This window comes from Eriocheir sinensis, chromosome 55 (genome assembly GCF_024679095.1).
Source record: "Eriocheir sinensis breed Jianghai 21 chromosome 55, ASM2467909v1, whole genome shotgun sequence".
Taxonomy (NCBI): domain Eukaryota; kingdom Metazoa; phylum Arthropoda; class Malacostraca; order Decapoda; family Varunidae; genus Eriocheir; species Eriocheir sinensis.
This window is the reverse complement of record NC_066563.1, coordinates 10,855,705-10,875,348: the sequence shown is the minus strand read 5'-3', so window position 1 is coordinate 10,875,348 and position 19,644 is coordinate 10,855,705. Positions and strand designations below refer to the sequence as shown.

General features: G+C 47.1%; 3 protein-coding genes and 1 long non-coding RNA gene across 13 annotated transcripts; 3 read left to right on the top strand and 1 right to left on the bottom strand.

The window, feature by feature from the left end:
* The first annotated feature begins 238 nt into the window (after positions 1 to 238).
* LOC126984064 (uncharacterized) lies at positions 239 to 6,589 on the top strand. 3 transcript variants are annotated; one of them, XM_050837458.1, is made up of 6 exons: positions 245 to 412; positions 571 to 698; positions 830 to 1,085; positions 1,428 to 1,527; positions 2,313 to 2,447; positions 6,063 to 6,589. In XM_050837458.1, the coding sequence occupies exons 1-6, from the start codon at positions 258 to 260 to the stop codon at positions 6,444 to 6,446; spliced, it is 1,158 nt and encodes a 385-aa protein (XP_050693415.1). In that variant the 5' UTR covers positions 245 to 257; the 3' UTR covers positions 6,447 to 6,589. The 3 variants fall into 3 exon arrangements, with proteins under 3 accessions (XP_050693416.1, XP_050693415.1, XP_050693414.1); XM_050837457.1 differs by having other exon boundaries at positions 247 to 412; positions 562 to 698; XM_050837459.1 differs by lacking the exon at positions 2,313 to 2,447 and having other exon boundaries at positions 239 to 412; positions 562 to 698.
* Positions 6,590 to 6,728: 139 nt separating this feature from the next.
* LOC126984069 (uncharacterized) lies at positions 6,729 to 9,652 on the bottom strand. Of its 7 annotated transcripts, XR_007736382.1 has the most exons (4): positions 9,072 to 9,652; positions 9,004 to 9,037; positions 8,800 to 8,935; positions 6,729 to 8,731 (listed from the first exon to the last, which is right to left on the bottom strand). It is a non-coding gene; the product is annotated as an uncharacterized LOC126984069 (long non-coding RNA). The 7 variants fall into 7 exon arrangements; XR_007736381.1 differs by having other exon boundaries at positions 6,729 to 8,629; positions 8,664 to 8,697; positions 8,868 to 9,652; XR_007736376.1 differs by having other exon boundaries at positions 8,800 to 8,867; positions 8,902 to 9,652.
* Positions 9,653 to 9,786: 134 nt separating this feature from the next.
* On the top strand, positions 9,787 to 13,532 carry LOC126984068 (uncharacterized). 2 transcript variants are annotated; one of them, XM_050837464.1, is made up of 6 exons: positions 9,787 to 9,937; positions 10,294 to 10,425; positions 10,942 to 11,194; positions 11,494 to 11,593; positions 11,700 to 11,834; positions 12,644 to 13,532. In XM_050837464.1, exons 2-6 carry the CDS (start codon positions 10,314 to 10,316, stop codon positions 13,040 to 13,042), a joined length of 999 nt encoding a protein of 332 aa, XP_050693421.1. In that variant the 5' UTR covers positions 9,787 to 9,937; positions 10,294 to 10,313; the 3' UTR covers positions 13,043 to 13,532. The 2 variants fall into 2 exon arrangements, with proteins under 2 accessions (XP_050693421.1, XP_050693422.1); XM_050837465.1 differs by having other exon boundaries at positions 9,818 to 9,842.
* A 1,960-nt stretch (positions 13,533 to 15,492) lies between these two features.
* Positions 15,493 to 18,548, top strand: LOC126983857 (uncharacterized). Its single transcript, XM_050836987.1, has 5 exons — positions 15,493 to 16,619; positions 16,783 to 17,035; positions 17,434 to 17,533; positions 17,692 to 17,826; positions 18,030 to 18,548. Exons 1-5 carry the CDS (start codon positions 16,511 to 16,513, stop codon positions 18,429 to 18,431), a joined length of 999 nt encoding a protein of 332 aa, XP_050692944.1. The 5' UTR covers positions 15,493 to 16,510; the 3' UTR covers positions 18,432 to 18,548.
* The last annotated feature ends 1,096 nt before the right edge of the window (positions 18,549 to 19,644 follow it).

Here is a 19,644-nt window from a genome sequence, read left to right as displayed (position 1 = left end):
GCCGCTCCTTCCCTCCGCCTCTGAGCAGCATTTTTAACAACATCCGTGAGAATCAGTTGTTCCTCTCGTTTCAGGTGCCAAATATACTTTGTTACCACTATTATTGCACTTAGCAACGGATGGTACCACAAACAAGCAAAGGAAAGCATTTTTGTCACCAGTTGGGCCCGGCAGTTGCATCATTTTTTGTTAGGCAGTAATCGGGTATTTCCTGCTGAGTGGGTGCGTACGTCACCGTCCGCGTCAACCGACACTGCATGGCGACTGGCGAGACGCGGCAGCGGCACGGCCGAGGAAGCGTATATTATTCGTTCTTCGGCCGGTTCAGTCAGTCAGTCTCAGGCCCGAGGTGTTGCGGTGTGAATGTACACCACGATTCTCTGTCGTTTGTGTTCAGGGTCAACATGAACAGGTTAGTACCTGGGAAAGTGATCCAATTCCAAGGAAGTTTGGTTTCTTGCGGACACTTAAATGAATACGGCGGAAATGTTTTTCAACACTGCCAACCATCATGCTATACTAGTTCTAAATCACCGAATTTTCCCCTGAAATACTAATAAGGCTGTTTAGCAACCAGACCGAGGGTGAGGGGTGTGACACGGAGGCGCTGTACGGCCCTGGGCAAGTTGTCACGCCCACGCCCCTGCTGTGGCTGGCGGTGGTTCACAACATATGCATCGCGATCTTCGGCATCCTTGGTGAGTCAGTCTCCACACCCTTGGTTCTGGGTAGAGCAGAGCCACAAACATGCTGCTGTATGATCACATGCCATAAAACTGTGATGAAAAGTGTTTAGTGTTTGATCAAAATGGTCTTCTTGGCACCTCAGGCAACGCGGTGGCCCTGTGGTGCGTGGCGTCGTGCACCAAGACGCGGCGGCCGGTGAAGGTGCTGCTGATGAGCGTGTTCGTGCCTGTCCTGGTGATCTGCGTGGGGTCGCGGCCCCTGGTTGTAGAAATCGCGCTCGGACTCATCAACTGCGACGCACACAGGATCTCCTTGACAGCCACGATCGCCCACTTGTTCGCGTACAGCATCATGGCGCAGAGTGAACTGGCCTTCATAGCCGTCATTGCAGTGGTCAGGTATGCAGTCCGTGCCAACTCAGGTGTCTAGAGATAACTATGAATATTTCCCTTTTGTGTTTTTTGATACATTCTCTCTGTTCACCGTTTGGGTCACGTGGTTGAGGTCGGTTGGTATTATAAGACACTATCGCTTCTCACATTAACAATTTCTGAAGGTTAAAGAAGGGGTCAGTCGAGTTCTAATGAGTGTTTCCTTAGGTTCATGGTACAGAGGAAGGGTCAAACTACCACCAGGGTCATAAAACTATTCCTGGAAATGCCCATCACTCCTACGAAAGCCTTGTCAAAAATGTGTTCTTGGGCGGCGAAATGTCTTTTAATACGACCCGAATCCTACAGAGTGGCGGCCGTGTGGACCACTGGGAAGAGCGACCTTAAGATGCGAGTGGCAGTAACTCTGGTCTTATCTGTCATCGCTTACTCGCTTATCACTGGGATTGTGAGTACACTAATTTTTATTGTTGCTAGTATATCGTCACCCTCATAAAATAATCGCCTAAGTCATTTTCCAGAGATTTCCAGGTTTTTGTCTACATCAATTTTTCAACATGTGACGCCCATTTTTGTATAGTTGCCTTCGTCATTCAGGGCTTGAGTGTTCTAGAATTGACCTTTTCATTTCTGCCTAAATCTTAAGCCAAATGAGATCATGACAGTTCTTTTCTGATTTCCTGTAAAGTAGAAAATAATGACTTAGACGGTTTGTTTACGAAGGTGACGATATGGAGCTGATTTTGCATTGTTTTATTTTGCACCATAACTTTTCATGCCTACAAATACAATTGCTTAGACATGCAGTGTTCAACTTAATAAAATAAACCATAAAGAATTGGGGTAAGATTAGGTCAAGAAAAACTGTAACCTCCGAAAGGAAAAAAGTGCATTGGTAATTGAATAAAAAATAGCTGTAAAAGTAATGACAATCACCTCATCCTTACTATATAAACCATAACAGACCAAAGGAATAATAGGTTAAGGAAAACTGTAACGACCGGAAGGAAAAAGTTGAGTGGTGATTAACTGAAAAACAACTCCAAAAATAGTCGCTACTCACCTCATTCTTACTATATAAACCATAACAGATCAAAGGAATAATAGGTTAAGGAAAACTGTAACGGCCGGAAGGAAAAAGTTCATTGGTGATTAAATGAAAAACAACTCCAAAAATAGTCGCTACTCACCTCATTCTTACGAAGTGTTGATAATTGATGGTGTTCCCTTCAGGTGATATTCGGAGCCGTGGTGACGAAGCGCGTGGAAGGAAAAACGAGGGATGCTCTTAGTTTCCTCTACTTCTTTTTGGCCACGCTGCTTCCTGTTCTGGTCACCTTCGCCTCCTACGCCCTCATGATTATCGCTGTAAGTATTGGAAGGAGCAATTGAGGACCTCCTGCAATGTTGCCAGATTGTCGTACTCAGCCGCTTGTATTTCCCGACTTCCTACCCCAAAACCGTCTTCTGGGCTCCAGTAACGAAACTCATTTATAGTTATCGTTAAAAGAGTTAGATCCTAATGTTTCTTGGCAATGGTTAGGGGTCAGAAACAGGTAAGTACTATCCTCTGAGTACGACAATCTGGCAACGGTGAGCTCCAGTACAGCATGTTCGTAAGCTCCCCAACCAAGCACAAAATACTACGAAAATTCCTTGTATTGTGTTTGCGATTGATATAAATAGGATTAAATTTTAGCAGACCACACGGGAAGTCTCTTTAGTACCTGGTATTGAGAAGAGAAAACGAATCATTTTGGAGATTATAGCTTGGTTTGGGCGCTTAGAATGACTGTTGGACTGTCGAACTGGCCCTATATGCTGACAAACACTGACGCCAGAACTGCAAGACACCACACAAACGCGGACACGAACACAAACGCTAACACTGGAAGGCTCTTATGACATCACCCGAACACAAACACTGACGCCAGAACTGCAAGACACCACACAAACGCGGACACGAACACAAACGCTAACACTGGAAGGCTCTTATGACATCACCCGAACACAAACACTGACGCCAGAACTGCATGACACCACACAAACGCGGACACGAACACAAACGCTAACACTGGAAGGCTCTTATGACATCACCCGAACACAAACACTGACGCCAGAACTGCAAGACACCACACAAACGCGGACACGAACACAAACGCTAACACTGGAAGGCTCTTATGACATCACCCGAACACAAACACTGACGCCAGAACTGCAAGACACCACACAAACGCGGACACGAACACAAACGCTAACACTGGAAGGCTCTTATGACATCACCCGAACACAAACACTGCCGCCAGAACTGCAAGACACCACACAAACGCTGACACGAACACAAACGCTAACACTGGAAGGCTCTTATGACATCACCCGAACACAAACACTGCCGCCAGAACTGCATGACACCACACAAACGCTGACACGAACACAAACGCTAACACTGGAAGGCTCTTATGACATCACCCGAACACAAACACTGCCGCCAGAACTGCATGACACCACACAAACGCTGACACGAACACAAACGCTAAGACTGGAAGGCTCTTGACATCACCCGAACACAAACACTGCCGCCAGAACTGCAAGACACCACACAAACGCTGACACGAACACAAACGCCAATACTGGAAGGCTCTTATGACATCACCCGAACACAAACACTGCCGCCAGAACTGCATGACACCACACCAACGCTGACACGAACACAAACGCCAATACTGGAAAGCTCTTATGACATCATCCGAACACAAACACTGCCGCCAGAACTGCATGACACCACACAAACGCGGAAACGAACACAAACGCCAATACTGGAAGGCTCTTATGACATCACCCGAACACAAACACTGCCGCCAGAACTGCATGACACCACACAAACGCTGACACGAACACAAACGCCAATACTGGAAGGCGCTTATGACATCACCCGAACACAAACACTGCCGCCAGAACTGCATGACACCACACAAACGCTGACACGAACACAAACGCCAATACTGGAAGGCTCTTATGACATCACCCGAACACAAACACTGCCGCCAGAACTGCATGACACCACACAAACGCTGACACGAACACAAACGCCAATACTGGAAGGCGCTTATGACATCACCCGAACACAAACACTGCCGCCAGAACTGCATGACACCACACAAACGCTGACACGAACACAAACGCCAATACTGGAAGGCTCTTATGACATCACACGAACACAAACACTGACGCCAGAACTGCAAGACACCACACAAACGCGGACACGAACACAAACGCCAATACTGGAAGGCTCTTATGACATCACACGAACACAAACACTGACGCCAGAACTGCAAGACACCACACAAACGCGGACACGAACACAAACGCCAATACTGGAAGGCTCTTATGACATCACCCGAACACAAACACTGCCGCCAGAACTGCAAGACACCACACAAACGCTGACACGAACACAAACGCCAATACTGGAAGGCTCTTATGACATCACCCGAACACAAACACTGACGCCAGAACTGCATGACACCACACAAACGCTGACACGAACACAAACGCCAATACTGGAAGGCTCTTATGACATCACCCGAACACAAACACTGCCGCCAGAACTGCATGACACCACACAAACGCGGACATGAACACAAACGCCAATACTGGAAGGCTCTTATGACATCACCCGAACACAAACACTGCCGCCAGAACTGCAAGACACCACACAAACGCGGAAACGAACACAAACGCCAATACTGGAAAGCTCTTATGACATCACCCGAACACAAACACTGCCGCCAGAACTGCAAGACACCACACAAACGCGGAAACGAACACAAACGCCAATACTGGAAGGCTCTTATGACATCACCCGAACACAAACACTGCCGCCAGCACTGCATGACACACCACAAACGCGGACATGAACACAAACGCCAATACTGGAAGGCTCTTATGACATCACCCGAACACAAACACTGACGCCAGAACTGCAAGACACCACACAAACGCTGACACGAACACAAACGCTAATACTGGAAGGCTCTTATGACATCACCCGAACACAAACACTGCCGCCAGAACTGCATGACACCACACAAACGCTGACACGAACACAAACGCCAATACTGGAAAGCTCTTATGACATCACCCGAACACAAACACTGCCGCCAGAACTGCAAGACACCACACAAACGCTGACACGAACACAAACGCCAATACTGGAAGGCTCTTATGACATCACCCGAACACAAACACTGCCGCCAGAACTGCATGACACCACACAAACGCTGACACGAACACAAACGCCAATACTGGAAGGCTCTTATGACATCACCCGAACACAAACACTGCCGCCAGAACTGCATGACACCACACAAACGCTGACACGAACACAAACGCTAACACTGGAAGGCTCTTATGACATCACACGAACACAAACACTAATAGAAATACTTAGACGGACACATACAGGGACACAAACACAGACACAACACACACGGGCGCCACCAACAACATTACCCTCTTGTTATGAGACCTTGGCACAGATGTATGAGGGATAAACGGTAACGATTACAACAGAATAAACCTGCTTACTTATTTTCCTCTTATATTACTTGTATTCTTTTATTTGAGCATCCCTTAAAGATCTGGAACAGTCATTTTATGCTGACCCTTTGTGGGTATATCCCCTTAGGCACATACCTATTATAACAAAGGCACATATTTTAACTTTAAGTGGGCGCTGTTCATACCATTGCATCAGTTATTTAGCAGCCCTTCAGTACCGGGTATAAGCAAAGTGTTGTGATCTGTATCCTAGGGAGACGATCCTCTCTTATATGTCTGCCGTCAGAGGACATGGCGTAGGGAGGGTTCACTTCTTCCTGTGCGAGTGGTGTTACCTTGGCCTTTCAACCTTTATAGTGATGTGCTAATGCTTCAACACACTCATCAAAAGTTACCGTCATGATTTTTCTGTTATCGTTTTAGGTGCAGCGGAACAAGCGTCGGCTGGCCGCCACTCTGCAGCAGCCACGCGCAGGAGCCGTCATGGACCAGGCGACGCGGGCCATGCTGGCGGTGTTCATCAGCAACCTGGTGTTCAGCCTCCCGCACTCCATATACCACCTCATGGGCACGCTGCCGCACTACTATAGCGTCATATTCCACATTTTGTTCTCCGCACACTTCGTGGTGGACCCGCTGGTGTTCATCTTCGCCAACCTTCACCACCGCCGGAGAGTCCTCGACCTGCTGGCGGCCTGCACGCAGCGGATGACCCGCCAGCTGCCCCGCCCCCCATCGCGCTCCGTGAGTCCCGTGACAACCAACAGCACGCCGCTCTCCTCGGTCAGCAAGGGCACGGCGGGATGAGAAGCCACCGCCACCTGCAGCACGTTTGTACTCGGCCCAAAGAATCGAGGTTCTGCCATTCAGTGCCGCTCTCTTCATTTCGGGTATATTATAAGATTAATTTCATCAGATTATTTTTGTACTGAATAAAATGAAAATCTGAATGTATAATGTTTCACTAACTTACATACTACATTGATACATTCATACATGCATACATACATACATCATATGAACGCATTGTTTTGTTTCGTGTAAGTTAGAATCATGTATTTGTATTGAAGTCACTTAGCAATGCGTTACATCGATTGTGTGGAAAATTCTAGCGCGCGCCGAGATGTGCAACGGCACGTCAGGCTTCCCGGTCCGTGCCGGGGCACATCAGCAGGAGGTGTGTAGGCGCCGGGCACTGAGCACCGCGCCGCCGGAAGGAACGCTTGAGGCACGGCCTGGCGTCATGTATTGGGGAGTAGCAGCGGCAGGCTGCAGGCTGAGACGCATGCCCTTCGCGTCACCCCAAGACTCCAAGAGCTCGAAACCCGTGAAGGTGGAGCACAACAGCCTAGCTTCGGCGAGGCTCACGGCCACCACGGCCACCGCCATCACCCGTCCCAGGCCGCGGCGCGCATCCGATTTGCTTCCCTGACGCAGGAGCTCATCAGTTGCTCGAGTCTGCCGCTAAGGCTGGCGGTGTTGTTCAGAGGGTCGCTTGGGACGTCGGCTGGGGGTTGCGCCGCCACCAGGACGTCGTTAAACACCGGTACTTCTGTCACCTCGGCACTCACCTCTTCGTCATTGCAGTCCTCAGGCCCCGCACGCGCCTCCCTCAGGCACGCGATCCCCAGCGCCAAGCAGAACAACAACCGCTTCATGTTGCAAAAAGAATTTATAGAAAGTAGTCTTTTGTTATTCGTCCTCTAAAAAAAAAATAAAAAAAACGCACTACGAACAACACTGATGATGAAATTTAATACTGGTTTATATTTATTTTTTAGAACTGTCTCAGCAGCTGCCTCCATCTAGGCAACCAGAAGCTGGTTCGCTCACATAAACGAAGTTTGCCTTGTGTGGCACTTGTTATCTTTTTTTGAGGCGTGTTTGGCGTGAAGGGTCGCGCGTGACTTGCAGGCAGTCCATTTATAATTTTTAACACTTGATCAGAGGTTGCACACCATATCAAACAAAGACAAATGTGCCAACTTACAAACAAATTACTGAAAATATTCCAAAGGACAAAATGAATATGACCTCGCATATTTGAACAATTTTAGTCATAAAAATGACTTGCCACAAGCCCCTCCACTACATCTAACGCAGATCTACACAGGTGCACGCTGACCCGCTGGCAGAAGACTTCATTAACTGAAATCCATCAAAAGTTTGGGAACCGTAACGAAAACAATCACGAAAAGTCAAGGCAACGCGGGACTCAGGGAGGAGGAGGAGAAGGAGAAAGAGGAGGAGGAGGAGGAGGGGTAGGCTCGAAACATTCCTGGGTATTACCAAGGCCCTGGTCAGAACCGGCGTTGTCTTATCGCATCCCTAAAGGACAAGACAGATTCCGACACGCGTTGCTCATTGTCACGAGTGTTGAATGTCACGGCGTCCTCCCGAACACTTCCCACGCCTCTGAACAATTACGCGTACTTGGTGGCAGCGACAAAAGAGGATCAACTGTTCTGGATTGATAGGAAAAGCCTGACACGAGACGCGGCATCGAGCATCTAAAGCATGTGGACGAGGAAGACACTAGCCAAAGCACGAAATTTACCTGCTTAATAACACAAATAACATAATAAACAAATAGAGGCAGAGCACAAAATTTACTTGCTTAACACAAATCAATCAATAGTTCTGACGCCCAGTTTCCGCCGGGACCTCCCTCCAAGGGGGTGGCCAGGACAGAAGTCTCCAGTTTTCCCGCTCCAAACATAAATTTATCGCACATTTAAGTCCTCGCATCACTCTTTCATCTCTCTTTTACGTATTCCTTAACTCTGTCCTCCTAACTCACTGGGGACCGCCTTCTCACACCTGTCCCCTTGATATTACTCACATAGATTCACACCTGTCCCCTTGATATTACTCACATAGATTCACACTTGTTCCCTTGATATTACTCACATAGATTCACACCTGTCCCCTTGATATTACTCACATAGATTCACACCTGTCCCCTTGATATTACTCACATAGATTCACACCTGTTCCCTTGATATTACTCACATAGATTCACACCTGTCCCCTTGATATTACTCACATAGATTCACACCTGTTCCCTTGATATTACTCACATAGATTCACACCTGTTCCCTTCATATTACTCACATAGATTCACACTTGTTCCCTTGATATTACTCACATAGATTCACACCTGTCCCCTTGATATTACTCACATAGATTCACACCTGTCCCCTTGATATTACTCACGTAGATTCACACCTGTCCCCTTGATATTACTCACGTAGATTCACACCTGTCCCCTTGATATTACTCACATAGATTCACACCTGTCCCCTTGATATTACTCACATAGATTCACACCTGTCCCCTTGATATTACTCACATAGATTCACACCTGTCCCCTTGATATTACTCACGTAGATTCACACCTGTCCCCTCGATATTACTCACATAGATTCACACCTGTCCCCTTGATATTACTCACATAGATTCACACCTGTCCCCTTGATATTACTCACGTAGATTCACACCTGTCCCCTCGATATTACTCACATAGATTCACACCTGTCCCCTTGATATTACTCACATAGATTCACACCTGTCCCCTTGATATTACTAACATAGATTCACACCTGTCCCCTTGATATTACTCACATAGATTCACACCTGTCCCCTTGATATTACTCACGTAGATTCACACCTGTCCCCTTGATATTACTCACACAGATTCTCTTTGTAATATCATCGCTATTCATTCTTCACACATGGCCAAACCATCTCAAGGTATTCTTTTTACCCTCTCCACGAAGCCATACATATATAACACAAATAGTAAATAAAATGTTTCTTTCTTAGTAGTGATATAGTCATTTAGTGGGATGGCTGGAATTGCTTCTTGCTGATCGGTGCCTCAATGTCAGGGGTAATAGTGGAGAGCGCGCAACGTATGTCACATTCCACTTCATTTTTTTTTCAGTCGACTAAGCGCTAGTAATCTATATTTTCCTCAGTTAAATTTCCCCCCTGGAATCCTAACATTTCCCCCAGGTTGGGAAATAATGAACTAAAGGGCACCGCGACGCTGCCCAGTACACACGAAGGGCTGCGGGGAATAGGAAACGGAGAAGATGATAAGCCACGAGATAAGAAGTACAGGAGGGCGTATCCTGTAAGCTTAGACATATACACCCATTCCTTGGCGTGTCAGTGGATCAACAGACTCCACAAGTGAAGGTACGGCTGGGCTTTACGACCGTCTTGCTCTGCCCAGACTGTCGTTGTTGCTGAAGTCGATCTTCTTGCAATACTCGTTCAGGGATAAGGATAAGGTACGGAAGCGTCGTTCGGCTGTTTTGCTGTGCCGAGAATGTCAATTGCTTCGCATGTTGTATCGCATGTGTTTTTGGGGGCTGCTTGTTCGTCAGTTTCAGTCAGTTGGTGGCGCGGACAGATTCATTATTATTTTTTACAGTGACAGAGATATTTTTTGCTCACTGTTCTCATCGATCTTGTAACGTCATCATAATCTTGTATTGGCTTATCTTCAGCTCGGATCGTCTTTCGTCGATTTCCACATGAACTGTACCGAGTAGCGAGAGTTTAACGAAGCTTGCAGTGCGGCTAATACTCAAGAAAGTATTTTACCAACACTGTATTTACGCACACAATTCTTCCCCGTGAACAGGCTCTGAAGTCTGTCCAAAGATGGCGGTTAACTGCAGCATGACCTGGAACACCTTCAAAGGAGACATCCCGGAGCCTCTGATGCAGTTCTTCCTCTATTACTGCTGCGTCATCTGCGTCGTCGGCACTATCTGTAAGTCTGGGCGAGAGAGGAGAAACACTACGCAATGTTATGTTTATTGATATATTGTGTATACTTGTCTGCCGGTTATCTTTTGCTCTGTTGCGACGAAGGAGTTTTAAAAGCTGTTCACGAGGGAGTTCGCGAAGTTAGTTTGTGTCATGGGAGTTACCTATGTTTTTCCAGGGCTTACAGATTCTCAAGAGGAAAGTATATATATCAAAACATCTCTCCACCCGAAATTGACCTCTCTTATGACCTCTCGTTCTTTTTTCTTTTGTTAGAGCAGCGTCTAGTGGGCTTTTTGTTGTTGCTCTTATTGTTTTTTTGCCCTTGAGCTGCCTCCCTTGCTGTAAAATAAATTATGGGAGATATAAAATGCTATTCACACTGAAGTCTAAAATTTTGTGTTCTACCAGGTGCCAGGTGCTTGGCCTCTGTTGAGTTACCTTAGGTTTAGGTTTAGGTAAAGTTGGGCGCATACGTTATAGCTGGCAGAGTTACTTTGAACGGGTTAAACTGTCGCAGGTAACTTGGTGGCCCTGTGGTGTGTGGTGAGCTGCCCCCGCACGAACCCCTCGGTCAAGGTGCTCCTGTGCGCCCTCTTCTCCACCACGCTGCTCATGTGCCTCGTCGTGATGCCCTTCATGGCCCACCTCTCCCTCGGCAAGCTGTGGTGCGACAGGGACGCCTCCAAGCCCGTCCTGCGAGTGCTCATTCATACCTACGTCGTCCTGACTCAGATGGAACTCCTCTACATCTTCGTTATGGCCTTGCTCAGGTGGGCATGTCCTTACTGTGTGTGTGTGTGTGTGTGTGTGTGTGTGTGTGTGTTAGAGATACGGCGTGACTTAAGGATAAACATTTGGAGCACTACCCAGAACGCACCATCTGTTTTAAGCCAGGTGTGCGGGACAGGTGCTTCGGAGGTAAATGATACAACTACCTCGATGGCTTTTAGTGCCAATAGAGTGCATGAGTTGTTTCCAATCACATTCTAACAGTCGCTGCAGCCTCAATCCCTCACAGACATGAGATGCTTGAACCAAACACTGAAGCGCGTGGTCTGTGTTCCCGCAGAGCCCTGGCCGTGTGGGTGCCGCAGCGGGGCCACCTGAAGCTGCGGACGGGCGTGGCTGTGGCAGTGGGGGTTGGACTCTACAACTCGTCCATGACCGCGGTACGTGAACTATACTCTGTTGTCGTTTTTGTGATTGGAAGACATGTCTTTGATGGAATGACTGCCATATTTCGCGCCAAACAACATTAACTTCTCTTGATCCCAGCTGACGGCGGCGGCGTTCTGGAGACAAATAATTCCCAGGCCCACGAGGTTTGCCCTGCTGAAGGTGTACTACGGAGTGCACTTCCTCCTGCCCGTGGTGCTCACCCTCGCCTGCTACCTGTCGACCATCGTGGCGGTGAGTGTTGCGGCCGCTTTGTGTTGAGACTAAAGGGGCTATTACACTGGGCAAATTTTCCGTGGATCTTCAGACAAACCACGATTTCTGCTAGCGTGATTCTCATTTGTTTCTTGTTATTGCTGCTGTTGATGATGGTGAGTAATACCGTCGTCCTTCGGTGAAATCTACCGTGGCTTTGGAAGATCGTGGACACGTCAGAAAACCACGGAAATATGAGAACCACGCCAGCGGAAATCGTGGTTTGACTGAAGATCCACGGAAATTTTGCCCAGTGTAATAGCCCCTTAACGGTCATGTCACGAGGAGACTATTTTTTTTTTTTTGTATGTTTTGATGATTCGGAGATTTTATGCTTCTACTAAGGCTATGACATCTCTTACAAACCTCGCATGTATGCTATTTTAGTGGTTAGGCGGAGTGATTTTTTTACAGTAAAGAAAGCAACTCAAGGGCAAAAATAAAAAGCAAAGAGTCTGCTATGTGCTGCTCCCATGTTGAGAGAATACAAGGTTATGCCACACCGAACCTCACTTGTTGCATGCTCGATTGGTGACGTCATCCAGTTTTGAGATCTAGGTATTTTCTTCTTCTCCTGTTCCTTCTTCCTTATTCTTCTCCTTTTCTCCTGTTTCTCCTCTGTTCATCTTCTTCTCTGCTCCTGTTCTTATTCTGTTATTCTGTTTCTTTCTCTCTTTTTCCTTCTCTCTTTTATTCTCCTCCTTTTCTTCTGTTTGTTCTTCGTTATTTTTCTCCTCTTCTCTTCCTCTCTGTTCCTAAATGTAAGCCAGGTACTGTTCATGTTCCAGGTGAGACGCAACAAGAGTAAGCTGGCCTCCAGTCGACACGCGGCGGCGGTGACGCAGGTGGTGGACGAGGCGACGCGGGCCATGCTGGCGGTGTTCATTAGTAACCTTCTGTTCGGCCTCCCTCACTCCATCTACCACATCATACCCTTCGACTACCGAGTCTTCTCCTACGTCGTCATGCACTCGATCTTCTTCACGCACCTCTACACCGACCCGCTGGTGTTTGTGTATTTCAACCAGCACCACCGCCGTCGCGTCCTGCAGGCACTCAAGTTCTGCTTCGGCCGTTCCTCTCCCAGCAAGGAAGCCACGTCCGCCGTCAGTTCGCATGTCACTCAGTCGTCCTCCGCCCTAAAGAGTTTCGAGGAAGAACGAGACAAAGATTCGTTGCCACAATAGTTGTCTAACGAGTGAGCTACACGAACTACTGAAGTCAAACAGACGGTGCAATACGATATCTCTAGAGTCTGGATCCAAATGTCTCGGTGCAAATAACTGTATATAGATAAGGCCGAGGCATTTGCGAGTAGGAAGGTGACAACGTTGTGTCTCCAATCCGTGGCACAGCACTCACGCCCAAGAATGAGAGACATATAGTTTGTCTCTCATCCTTGCTCACGCCTCCTTCCTTCCCCAGCACACAACATTCCTCCACACCATCACAGGCTGGTGTCCAATCGCATTCTGCTTATATGGTGAGGAATCGAAGTAAGTGTGAGGCCTTGAGACCGAGAAGAATAAAGATGTGATGAAGAGAAACCATAAATACTCAACCGGAGAGGCCTTGTGTATTTTGCTCAAACACACACACACACACACACACACACACACACACACACACACACACACACACACACACACACACACACACACACACACACACACACATTTTCCTATGTAGTACTTCCAACATATTGTAATATATAATAGAATATAATAAAAAAATTGCCTATATTTTTCTCCATTCACCGTGATATTATTTTGTAAACTATAATCATTTTCTTTCATTTCTGTATTCTCATTTGTTTGTATATTTTGAGCCCATGGCTGACAATTATCAATAAACCATTAATCATCATCACAATGTTGTTATTACACATACGGACAGCGAATGAAGTAATTGATAAATGAAATTGAATAAACAGGTTCCGCAGAATTACGAGCAATTATCTGGCGTCTGGAAGGTCACCAGTAGGACACGTGAGCATTCGCTTTAAAAGACTAAAAAGCATGACAGAAAAATCACCAAGGAGTGTATCTGCTTGTCACACTTCCATCACACCAAAACTAGAACGCGATGAACCAGAACACGATGATTGTTTGCAGATTCATGTATATTTTGCGCGCAGAATGAACGATATTTTTCGACCCTTGCAGCTGATGACGACCTGACGATGGCCTTTGTCTTTGCTCTCACTGAATAAAGGACTAAATTTATTATTGAGGGCGGGCAGCAGGCACCGACCTCTTCTTTTGCTGTTGCTACTATTCTTAAAAAAACAATAAATAAACAAAATACGACATAAGGGTCAGACTAGAACACTTTTTAGAGGAGATAACTTTGAGATATTGAGAATTCCCCGGAAGGTTGTCAAGTAGGAAAATTCAGGAGCGTGGAGAGGTAATACCTAGGTGTGTGTGTGTGTGTGTGTGTGTGTGTGTGTGTGTGTGTGTGTGTGTGACAGAGAGAGAGAGAGAGAGAGAGAGAGAGAAAATAAACGAGAACATCATTGTTGTCATCGTTGTTATTGTTATTGCCGTCTTTGTTCTTGTTCCAGATGTTGTTGTTGTTGTTGTTGTTGTTGTTGTTGTTGTTGTTGTTGTTGTTGTTGTTGTTGTTGCTATTGTTGTTGCTGTCGGGGCTGAAATTCTTGCGTACGCTCTGTTGCCGCGGCCGCCAGTATCATTAAATCTCAACTTCCGGGCAACAGTCACTCCACGGCGGACGGAGGGATTTCCCGACGAGAGAGTGGGAGTGGGCGTTAGTCACATGGGCGTCGGGACTTCCCTAAAACTTCTGTCCTTTCCTTTCCCCCCCCCAACCTCCGCTTCCCCTCAACCCTTCACCCTCAACCCCTCACCCTCAACCACTCACCCTCAGCCCCCTCACCCTCAACCCCTCACGCCCAGCGGCTCATCCTCGTCACTAGTTCATCCTCGTCCTTGCTTGCTCTCACTCGATACTGACTCCTCACATTGTTTGCTTTCCTTCCCGTTACTCATGTGCGCTTTGACCTTTAAGGCGTACACTACATGAATCGTCGCTTTTAAGGTGCACGGTTCCTCTTCTAATCTTTGCTTTAGTGCTCCATACGACGCTGAAAATGTCATAGTCTGTTCTTTTACCTTTGTTAATTCCTATGTCTAAATTTCGTACTTGCTTGCTTTATCGTCGCTTTTAAGATGCACGGTTCCTCCTCTAATCTTTGCTGTACCGCTCCATACGACGCTGAAAATGTCGTAGTCTGTTCTTTTTCCTTTGTTCCTGTGTCTAAATTTCGTACTTGCTTGCTTGCCTTCTCCTTATGTGTGTTTTGACTTCTGAACCGTCCCTATTAAGATGCGCAGTTCCTCTTCTAATCTATGCTTTACTGCTCCATACGACGCTGAAAATGTCGTAGTCTGTTCTTTTTCCTTTGTTCCTGTGTCTAAATTTCGTACTTGCTTGCTTGCCCTCTTCTCATGTGTGTTTTGACCTCTGAACCGTCGCTTTTAAAATATACGGTTCCTCTTAATGTTTGTTTTATCACTTCATACGACGCCCCAAAAGCAATAGTTTATTCGGTTTCCTTTGCTCTTTTGTTTAGATGCCGGACTCTATGAATGGCGAAGGTTGTTTTGCTGTTTAATATCATGTCATACAAATTACCCGAACACCAAACGTTTTTATCATTTCTACGGATATCAAGTGAAGCTAAAGTCATTTTCTACTCTTTAAACGGCGAAGGTTGTTTTGCTTTCTAATATCATGTCATACGAATTACCTGAACACTAAACGTTATTATCATTTCTACAGATATCAAGTGAAGTTAGTCATGCTAAAAGTAATACTATATAAGAAAAATCCACCCAAGTTTTCCTGTTAGAGTACAGCGTTACGTAACACTGGTAGGTCGCGACCCCGGCTATGAGGAGAGCAGGTAATGATGACAGGCGTATACACAGAGTTCCTGGATCTGCCGGGGCGGTGGCCGGAGCTGGAACGTTTCAGTGTGTTGCCAAAGCTCGGGTAGAAAGGTTTGGCGGTGCTGGGATTGGGTGGGGCTACGGAGTGTGTGTGTGTGCGTGTGCAGTCTTATACATTCTAACACTCATTTTCTTTAGCGCATAGACGGTAAAGAACAAGAATAGGAGGCGATGAAGCGATTACACCACTGAGCTCCTCTTCCGGCGTTGGTGAATGGAATGCAACGACAAGCACCAACACTAGGAAAGTACCGTTGCACCACTCCATCACTCATCTTTCACCCCCTTCCCTATGGCGTGCAGTGCGTGTAAGGTGAAGGGGGATGGTCACGAGATGAGACAATACCACTCCATGCCTCTCCTTTCGCCTCGATAGTGAGAGTCCGGTGAGCATCTTTCTGAAGTGTCTGCTTGAATGGCACCTACCCGAGCTCACAAACAACCATGCAATCCTATTCTAATTATTCTCAGTGTATTTCCAAGCAAAACCCTAGCCATCTTAACTCTAACCCAACCTAACCTTAACCGGGCTGGGTGCTGAACACTGGTATAGTTCGGGAATATGCCTCCGGTCCGCTGAGAAGCCATGGAAGGATATCACACCAGTACACCGTAACACTAGTTGTACTGCTGCTGTTCTGGACACTGGAGGGAAGTCAATGGTAAATACACAGCTACAGGATGGCGAACTGTAGTGTCTCATGGGGGTTCTTCAGCGGCAGCATCCCCGACTCTTTGTTAGAGTTCTTCATCGTCTACTGCTCCGCCGTCTGCATCGTCGGCACTATCTGTAAGTCCTGCTGCGCCACACTGGCATTCTACATTAGATTCTGTGAGTTTGAGTATGAGTTTGCTTGTGACTGCTTTGGTTCAGCCATAAGGAAAAGGTGTCTGGAATGAGTTATTAGAATCTGTGTCTCTCGAGTAACGTTTCCTTCCTCTTCTTCTCTCAGGTAATGTGGCAGCGTTATGGTGTGTGGTGGGCTGCTCCAGGACCCGCCCCTCCATCAAGGTGCTCCTGTGCGCCCTCTTCTCCTCCGCCCTGCTCATGTGCCTGGTGGTGATGCCCTTCATGGCCCACCTCTCCCTCGCCAAGCTGTGGTGTGACAGGGAGGTGTCCGTGAGGGCGATCCAGGGCTCGCTGCTGGTCTACGTGGTGCTGACGGAGACGGAGCTCTTCTTCATTGTCGTCTTGGCTTTCCTCAGGTGACAAGAAGAAATGCGACAGCTAAAAAGCTGTCAGGGTATTTATTAAATGTCTGTCTGTTTTATCGTGCACAAGGCCAGGTGCAGGTTGATGGATAATCAAATAGTCATATATTTTTCACACTTGAGAAAACAAAACTCAAAAGAGCAGCGTCAGCATGCTGGTAACATTATCTGGACGGTATCAAAGTGAAAACTTTCATACAGGTGCTTCTTATTTCCGTGACGACAGATGAAAAACCAACAGACCCAAGGCAATGGTGTCGTGTTGCCAGACACTTTATATGCAAATAATTTTGTAGAAAATCAGTCTCCAGTATTAAGCTCAGGTGACGTAAAGTCAATGCATCATGGAGTCTGTTGGCTGTCAGCCTGAAGGTGTGCGTTCATGCCTGCAGGTCACTGGCGGTGTGGTCGCCGCAGCGGCGCCACGTGAAGCTGCGGACGAGCGTCGCGCTGGTGGTGGGCGTCGGCCTGTATGCCACGCTGTCCACACTGGTGAGTGCAGGTGTTGCTGTATAAAATAGAATCACCACTGTATCCGTAGAAATCAAAACCTGCATACCTATACTTACTACCCCCCCCACCCCCCTCGCTACGGTCTGACTGAGCAGCCACAGTTTTTTGTAAACGAAAGTTCTCATTTCTTTTTCCAGGGTCTGATGGTCCCGTACTGGGTGGGCGCCATGGACGGCCACACCGGCACGCTGATAGGACAGGCCATGAACGTGCCGCACTTCTTCCTGCCCGTGCTGCTCACCCTCGCCTGCTACACCTCCATGATTTTTGTTGTACGTCTGACAAAGAAGTAGCTGCTACTCGGCAAACAGGAATTAAAATTTTTCCCAAAGAAAACATTTCTTTTCTGAGTTTCGTAGTGATTTTCTGCCCTATTTATCTTGTTCATCATGTTATATATTATTATTTTGTTTTCCAAGGGTCAAACGTCCATACTCTTTCAAGCATTCAGGGACTTTTCATCTACATCTTCCAGGTAAGGCGCAATAAGCGGCGCCTGGCCGCCAGCCAGCACGCGGCCACGGCCGCAGGCCATCATGAGGTGATGGACCAGGCCACGCGGGCCATGCTGGCCGTGTTCATTAGTAACCTGCTCTTCAGCTTCCCACACTCCATCTACCACATTTTGCCACGAGACGGTAGCATCCTTTCCTATGTCATCGTGCACTGCGTCTTCTACACACACCTCTTCGTGGACCCGCTGGCGTACCTGTGCTCCAACGCGCACCACCGGCGGCGTGTGCTGCACACGTTCGCTTCCTGCACCCATTGGGCTGGCTGCAGGCACCCCGCAGCCTCACCCCCACACGCCGCCTCCACCCTGCCCCTCCACACCACGCCCCCGACTTCCGACGAGCAAAGGAAGGAGCTTAGATGAGGTTCACTACTTCGTAATTGCTTGCACAACTTTTGGGTACACGACGTCTAAATGGGTATTACAAATATTCTTATATTTTTGTACAGGTGAAGCAATGTTACATTACATTAGATAAGTACGATAACAGTGTTCTTTTTTTCACCTACCTGGGCCGCCGCCACGTCCCGCCTCTGGAAAGAAGAAAATAAAACATCACTAATAAGGGGGAATGACTAGTTTCGTAAAAATCTGGAAAAAAATAAGAAACCATTCGTATTCCAGGCTGAAGCTGGCACTCTTTTTAGAATGTATCCCCACACTCTTCAGGCCCTACGAGAACCGCATATAGGCAAGATAAATAAAGAAACGCAACACAGGTAGTGAGTAATGAAAGGTGGTTTCCTGACAGCAGCAAAGCATGTCCCCACCGGATATCCCGTACACGTGTTTTTTTTTCTTTTTTTTTACAACAAAGGAGACAGCTCAAGGGCACACAAAAAAGGGAAACAATAATAAAAAAAAAAAAAGCCCGCTACTCGCTGCTCCTATAAAAGAATCAAAAGAGGTGGCCGAAAGAGAGGTCAATTTCGGCATGAATGAATGGCGTGCAGGTGTGAGCTTTGGAAGTGTGGACGCGGATGTGTCACCTCTAGTTGCTGTTTGGCTGAGTAGCTGAGTGTCTGGACCAGTGGCTGTATAGTTCCGTGGCTGTTTGACTGACCATGTAGCGGAGGGTAAGAGTCTGTACGGCTGATTGGCTGTCTATAGTTGTGCGGCTGCGTGGCTTTGTGGCTGAGGAGGTTAACAATTGTGCGACTGTAATGAATGTGGATTGTGAGACTATGGGTGACTTGGTATGCATCTGTGTCTGACTAACTGACTGACTGTGAAATTGATTGACTGCATGAGCTGACTGGCTGAGTGTGTGACTGATTGGCTGCATGACTACATTGCATGACTGTGGTTGACTTGGTATGCATCTGTGTCTGACTAACTGACTGACTGTGAAATTGATTGATTGCATAAGCTGACTGGCTGAGTGTGTGACTGATTGACTGCACGACTACATTGCATGACTGGTTGATTTGGTATGCATCTGTGTGACTGACTGACTGACTGACTCTATGATTGTGAAAGAGTATAGCTGAATTGGTCAACAAATATATGGCTGCGCATGACTGATTTTAACGGCATGAGTGATTGTGTCTGTGTGACTGTGATAAGTGTATGGTAT

Bases quoted from the DNA above. Each gene is read 5' to 3' on its own strand.
- LOC126984068 (XM_050837464.1), top strand. From the start codon at position 10,314: ATGGCGGTTAACTGCAGCATGACCTGGAACACCTTCAAAGGAGACATC. The intron at 11,594-11,699 runs GTACGTGAACTA...TCTTGATCCCAG, and splicing joins ACAACTCGTCCATGACCGCG to CTGACGGCGGCGGCGTTCTG. The intron at 11,835-12,643 runs GTGAGTGTTGCG...TTCATGTTCCAG, and splicing joins ACCTGTCGACCATCGTGGCG to GTGAGACGCAACAAGAGTAA.
- LOC126984064 (XM_050837457.1), top strand. From the start codon at position 258: ATGGCGACTGGCGAGACGCGGCAGCGGCACGGCCGAGGAAGCGTATAT. The intron at 413-561 runs GTTAGTACCTGG...AATACTAATAAG, and splicing joins TTCAGGGTCAACATGAACAG to GCTGTTTAGCAACCAGACCG. The intron at 1,528-2,312 runs GTGAGTACACTA...TGTTCCCTTCAG, and splicing joins ACTCGCTTATCACTGGGATT to GTGATATTCGGAGCCGTGGT.
- LOC126983857 (XM_050836987.1), top strand. From the start codon at position 16,511: ATGGCGAACTGTAGTGTCTCATGGGGGTTCTTCAGCGGCAGCATCCCC. The intron at 16,620-16,782 runs GTAAGTCCTGCT...TTCTTCTCTCAG, and splicing joins CTGCATCGTCGGCACTATCT to GTAATGTGGCAGCGTTATGG. The intron at 17,534-17,691 runs GTGAGTGCAGGT...TTCTTTTTCCAG, and splicing joins ATGCCACGCTGTCCACACTG to GGTCTGATGGTCCCGTACTG.